Here is a 6,808-nt window from a genome sequence, read left to right on the forward strand (position 1 = left end):
TGTGTAGATGAGCTCACTGCTCTATCGAGCTTCTTGGGAAAGAAGAAAGATGTTGAATCAAGCTGAATTCTTTATAAATTGTGTTCTTTCCCAGAGGTGAATAGACTTTTACTATAGTAAAGTCCTTTACTTAAGTGACCCTTATCCAAGGAAACCCAGACCAATCTTTGAGGACTCAAGAGGGATGGAGTAAGAAACTTAATTGAGTCGTAAAAAGATAGATTTATATCCTAGTGTTTTGAAGAAAGTCTCTTCAATTCCTCTTTGTGAATGTGCTTTTAGACCAGGGCTAAAACTGTAAGTTTGTAAACCATCAACTCCACCACTACTTAGATATGAACTTGGAGACGTTGAGTTTCTCCATTTGTAAAATGAGAACATTATTACTAATCCCATTGTTATGAGAACTAATTTACATACACACACAGTGCCCTTGATATCAAGTAAATTGAAAGGATATTTAGGAAATTAGCTGGGGTCACTACACAAGTCTTTCAGCAAAGGAATATTTTCCCCAAACCACATTCCGGAAACTCCATTACTTTTGGTCTAAGTTTCAATCATTTTGTCTAAAAATTTAATTTAAACCCTATACCAGTATTTAAACGAGCTTTTTCCTTAAGTGTTCTGAAAATCTATTTCTTAAAAATAGATTTTAAGACTCTCCATACTAGAGATTTTCAATCAAAAGGGCAACTTGAATTCTAATACAATTAGATTTTGATCTGGAGCTTTAATTGTAGCAAACCATAACGTGAACTAATGTCATTTCTATTTTATGATATTGTTACATTACATGCTGTAATCTGGTTCAGCTTGGTATTTCAGAAACCAATTTTGCATCAAGAATGCCTCTAAGACAAATGAGATTTTTAGGAAATAATCGTTGGTTGAATATCTTTACAATTTGGAAGTTAATCATCTGACAAAATTAAGAAATATAAACTATAGCTCTTGGAGCAGATGATAATTCAACGGTTTAAAAATTAAACCGGAAAGTTTACATAGATTAACTTTATGAGTTAGTAGGTGTTATTAAACTCATTTTATAGATATAGAAACTGGAACTTAGAAAACTTAAAAGCCACGCAAAAATCAGGTGGCTGAACCAGAGTTTGAACCCACATGTTCTTTCCATGAAGGCATACACTGCTTACCTTTCCTTTAAGGTTACCACATCCCACCCCAACCAAGTAGCCCCAGTGAACCACTTCCTAGAACATGAGTGTATCTTCATTTTACCTCTTGAGTGTCCTATTTAGAATGTGTCATTCTCCTGTATCATTCTCTGTTAAAGTCCTCCCATTCTTCAACATCCTGCTTAGATCAAAATGCTTATGAAAGATTCTGCCCTTACGCCCCTGTTGGAATTAATATCTTGATGCCTCTTGTCTGTAATATAGTCAGTTCCTTATATTGCTTTATTCTTCTGTTAGACCAAACTCTTTAAGAACAAGTTTTATCCATCTCTAGATCCCCACATTACTCAGAAGTTACCTGATAAATATTTGTGGAACAGAATGAAAGTTGTGCGCTTTCACTCTGTTAAACATACATATTAATTTTTTTTGAAAAGTTGTACTATGCTCCTTGAGAGCAGCAATAGCTCCTGGAAACTTTCCAAAGTGCTTAGAAAAGGACTTCTTTTAAATTGTGTCCCTGATAAAAGTGGTTTACTAGATCACCTTCATTATCATTACATCACATGTAACTTATCTAAAGAAACAAATGCGCTATAAAGGAATAATCATAAATGACCCTAATCTAACAGCTGTCAGATAGTACTGTGATGAAGTTATTTATAAATAAAAAGGAATACAACAGATAATGATGTATCAAACTGAGAAGCTAAACTATTTAAAATTATTTTATACTTGTTTTAAAAGACATGTTTTTAAATAAAATAAATTATTTTAAAGATCAAATAAAACTTCAGTCATGTGCTGAGAACTTAATAAAGAACCAGTTAGAGAAGTCTAATGACTCAGACACTCAAAGGGTGAGCGGAAAGTTGCAGATTGTGGAATTTCCTCTGACATAATGCAAACATGAGGGTGCACATGTTCTCTATCTGTTGCTATAATATAAAAAGCCACAGGATCTCTCCAACCAGCACAAGTCCTTGAGGACAACAGAGCTCACAAGCTTCTAGCCAAGAGCCAATAAGAAACCAGAAAGAAAGCACTTCGTGTGAACATGACTTCCAAGCTGGCTGTCGCTTTCTTGGCCGCTTTCGTGCTTTCTGCAGCTCTATGTGAAGGTAAGCACATCTTTCTGATCCAGTGTTTTCCTGTGTCTGAATGTGCTCCTCAGATAGCAAAATTATCTTGATCCTCAGATAGCAAGATTATCCTTAATGCTTTGATAAAAAAAACATCATTTTTATTTAAGAAAAGAAAATAATCTTTGCAGTCATTTAATTTCAATTACTTCAATTGGAGTTTTAATTTTTTAGGCTGTATCTATACAATACTTAGAAAAGTATAAAGTTTGATTAGTATAGACATTGTTTTTATCATTCATACTGTGTAGTATGCATACATTTAATGGAAATCTATAATTTAGAGTATATCTTACTGAGGGCCACAGTTACCCATTATTATCTATTAATATTGAGCAAGATAACTCAGATAATTTTACTGCATGTACTATTTTATTGACAAGCTTCAGACAACTATCAATTCCTGTTTGGTTTAAGGACATTTTGACAGATTACAGATCTTCTTGGGATATCTTTTATAAAACATACAGTTTAGAATGTTTATGGTATATAGTTTATTTATTTTCTTTTTTTCTTAATAATAAGGGTTTTGCTAAGATATAAGACATCTCTATGCAACTCACTTATATATTTCCATTAATTCTTTCTGAAGGTGATTTCCCTATTGGTGTCACCGAGGATTATGCAATATCAAATAAAAAAAGTATCATAAGGGCATCAACATTGCACAAGGAGAACTTCAAGTTTTTATGTAGAAAGTCATTCGATGTTGTCAGGGAAGACCGTTTTTAAAATAAAGAAAGAAAATTGAGGTCAGAGGCTAGGAGAACATCCAACTTTCAGTTGCAGAAATAAGTTTGCTAAAGATGCCATGTTTACTAAATACACAGTCACCAAGTTATCATATTGGAATTAAAGCTAGCAGAACTGTGCCTGATAATATTAATCTTTAATCGTTTTAATTTTTTTCACAGCTGCAGTTCTGTCGAGAATAAGCACAGAACTTCGATGCCAGTGCATAAAAACACATTCTGCACCTTTTCACCCCAAATTTATCAAAGAACTGAGAGTGATTGAGAGTGGACCACACTGCGCACATACAGAAATCATGTAAGTGCTTTCAAAAGTTGTTTTTTGTTTTTTTGGTTTTTTGTTTTTCCTTTAGAAACCCCCAAACCGAGGAAGGTGGAAGTATCTAACAAAGTTCTAGGTACTAGGACTACAGTAGTGAGCTAAACTGAGAGAAAAATTTTCCACATGGCATTTAAATATGGTACCTTCCTTGATTCGTAGCTCAGAACTGGTTTGGATTTAGATTTTATGCCCATCCTTAAGGAACCATGACTTCAATAGAAAAAGATGTCGGGAATCCGCTACGAATTGATTTTAATTACATCTCTTTCATTTCAGTGTAAAGCTCGTGAAAGGAAATGAGGTCTGCCTGAACCCCAAAGAAAAGTGGGTGCAGATGGTTGTGCAGGCATTTTTGAAGAGGTGAGTTTTTTTTTTTTAAATTAGATTCTTCATTTATCCTGAGACATACAGTCTAAAAGTTAGCCTAATAGATTTCCTGCTGCTGCCAAAACTTTTAGGTAACTCGTTCTTTAATTTAAAAAAAAAAAAAAAAAGCAGCAATAGTGAGTTTTTTGTACTCATGACCAAGAAGACTGTACATCTGTTGTTTGTCCTGGGAAGTCTAGGTTTATGCCTGTTCCCTGTGTCATCACTATGGTTTCGTTTCATTCTCATCTTGGTTTGTATAATAACTTATCTGGTCTCTCTATAGTTGCAAATACAGAACATTTCTTATATGTAACTATCTAAGAGTACTAGTTTCTATAGTAAATATATTTTTAAGAACCATACTTTACTCCATATTAAAATATTGTTCATTTTTAATTTTTAAATTTTATTTATTTTCAGAGCTGAGAAGAAAGATCCATGAAAAAGAAATGCATTCTCCATGGTTTCCAAGAATTCCTCAGTAAAGATGTCTATGAAACTTCAACTTCAATCTACTTCATTGCTTAGCATACTGTGTGGGTCTGTTGTAGAGTTGCCAGACAAAATATAGGATTCCCAGTTAAATTCAAATATTAAGTGAAACGATGAATAGTTTTTTCAATGTCCCATGCAATATCTAAAACACTTGTATTTTTTAATTCTTCTTCTCTTTTTTTTTTACCATAAATTCATATTTAGTGGGAAATCTTGTATTCTTTTTTTTGGTTAAATATCGCAACCTCAGTCTGTTGGCCAAGATCCATGAATCCCCGTTAATGTCACCTTGGTTTCTTCTTTATTCCTAACATAGAGAAAAAATATCAGCCACCATCTTACCTCACAGAGATGTGAGAACATGTGAAAGAAATTTAACTTTTTTTCATGATCATGTAAATATATGGTCTGACTTATTTACCTATTTATTATTTATATATTTATTTAAACATAAATTATAGTGATATTTGTGCATGAAGTTGAAAACTGGAAAAGGAAGTATTGTTGATAGACTGGTATAATAATAGCCATAAATATATGTTTATTTTAGGTCTTAAATCATATATTACAGAACTATCTTGATCAGAGTTGTTTTATTTTGATAAGGCTTGCTAGATTTAGCAAAATTAAAAACAAACAAATAGGACATTCAGTTAATTTTTATTTCAGATAATCAGTGAATAATTTTTAGTATAAATATATCATTATTTATCTGAAATTCTAATTGAACTGGCAACCTACTTTTGATACTCTTTGTATTATCTTGTCACTGCCAGCCTTGTTATGCTGTTCTGTGTTGAATCACCAGAATCCTGAGTTAGGATGATCTTTCTCAAGACAGCAAAAATTCACCAAGCATTATCAACAAAGTAATTTTTTTGCTGGTTAAAATTTATTTCTTATGTGCGAATAGATTCTCATTGCACTCACTTTATTTTTTGACTATAAGATACTTTTATGTGTTTCCAAAGCGGGTTTTTCTTCTTCTGTTTTTGATAGTTTGGAAATATAAATGTAACTACAAAATGTTTAAAATAAAATTCGGTATCAAAATCATCAGATGTTAGTGTTTTTCTTGGTAGTATTAAAAATTGTTGTTTATATCTTTGATTGTATAAATAATATGTGATTTAGAAAACATAGATGCTCCCCCTTAGCATTTTATATCTTATGTTGGTAATTACATTCTTTTATTTGTAGAGAAACAGAACTCTTTTCCAGAGATGGTTACAAACAGTAGTCTCTTCCATAGAATGATGGAAATTTTCTCAAATCCCCACTGAATACCATTTTGCTAAAAAGGCTAACTTCAGATTTTCAATGAATCAGCCCCGGCGTCTGCATAGCTTGGAACAGTCCAGACCTCAGTGAGAGAGGGAAAAGGGTACACGATATAAGGCACAGCTCAGCTCACTGAAGAGTAAAACTGACACACACGAGGCAAAGAGGTTCAAAATATGAATAAAGACCAAACATATTTGAAAACAAAAAAACTCTTAAAAGTAAAAATACAGTACTTTAACCAAAAAACTCAGTAAATGAGTTTTATAACATATTAGACACAGCTGAAAAAGAAAATTGGAGACCTAGGAAATAAACCCAAAAAACTTTATCTGGAATTTATATAAGAGATAAAGAGGTAGTAAACTGGAAAAATAAAGACATGAAAAGATATGGAGAAAACAGAGATAAGGTCTTCGCGGTGTCACATTGGATTTTTACAAGCAGAAGAGAAGGTTAGAGACAACTTTTAAACAGAAAATGGCTGAAAACTTTCCAGAAGTGAAAAATAACAATCCACAGTTTCAAGAAACCCAATTAACCAATGCTTAACTTTACATTGCTAGTCAAAAAACAAGGATCTTAGAACTTCGATTCATACTTGTCCACCTCCCAGATCATTTACTATTGCTATTGAGTATTTTACATCCACTCGTTTTCAAATCTGTACACTGGGGAGTGAGGAAGACTGTCTTATTTTCTCACTAGTTCACATTGCATCCTACTTTTTCTATGTCATTTAGCTCTTTGCAATCACTGTGTGTACTTGCAGCTACTATACTCTCTATGAGTCAGTATTATTCGTGATATGGAATAAATCCCATTCTCTTTTCTAATTTCCAGTGCACATTAACGTAAAACTGTACAGCATAATACAATTAGTAAAAAAATTTATGAGTGGTGCATAAGCAGGAACCAACTGGAAATTTAACTCTGACATTTACTATTCTTAGAAACATTGTTTCTTCTAGAGGTGACTTCTCCCTGCCTATGTGCTTCTCAGGCCAAGCTTTGTTGTGGGGCTTCTTCCTCAAAGTTCTGCCTAAATTTTATTTCCATATTCTCCTCTTGAAATTCAAATTCCCTTGTCCTATCCCCCTTACAGTCTCTCATCTTGTGGATCTCATATATAGTACGTAAAACCAATAGTAAAGAAGTAATTTTAATAAAATCTTGATAGGAGAGATACAGGATTCTTCAGAAGCAGTTATCAGGGAGTTATCTAACTTAACTAGCCTAGGTTTGCCCAAGAAAATCTAAACTAGAGTATGCAGGATGAGTAGGAGTTAGTCACAGAAAGGGAAGAAG

At 33.0% G+C, this 6,808-nt stretch overlaps 1 protein-coding gene across 1 annotated transcript; it reads left to right on the plus strand.

Moving 5' to 3' along the window:
* The first annotated feature begins 2,097 nt into the window (after positions 1–2,097).
* On the plus strand, positions 2,098–4,229 carry CXCL8 (C-X-C motif chemokine ligand 8). The gene is made up of 4 exons (XM_006917303.3): positions 2,098–2,260; positions 3,196–3,331; positions 3,632–3,715; positions 4,145–4,229. The coding sequence occupies exons 1-4, from the start codon at positions 2,197–2,199 to the stop codon at positions 4,164–4,166; spliced, it is 306 nt and encodes a 101-aa protein (XP_006917365.1). The 5' UTR covers positions 2,098–2,196; the 3' UTR covers positions 4,167–4,229.
* The last annotated feature ends 2,579 nt before the right edge of the window (positions 4,230–6,808 follow it).

Source organism: Pteropus alecto, unplaced genomic scaffold (assembly GCF_000325575.1).
Source record: "Pteropus alecto unplaced genomic scaffold, ASM32557v1 scaffold237, whole genome shotgun sequence".
Classification (NCBI taxonomy): Eukaryota; Metazoa; Chordata; class Mammalia; order Chiroptera; family Pteropodidae; genus Pteropus; species Pteropus alecto.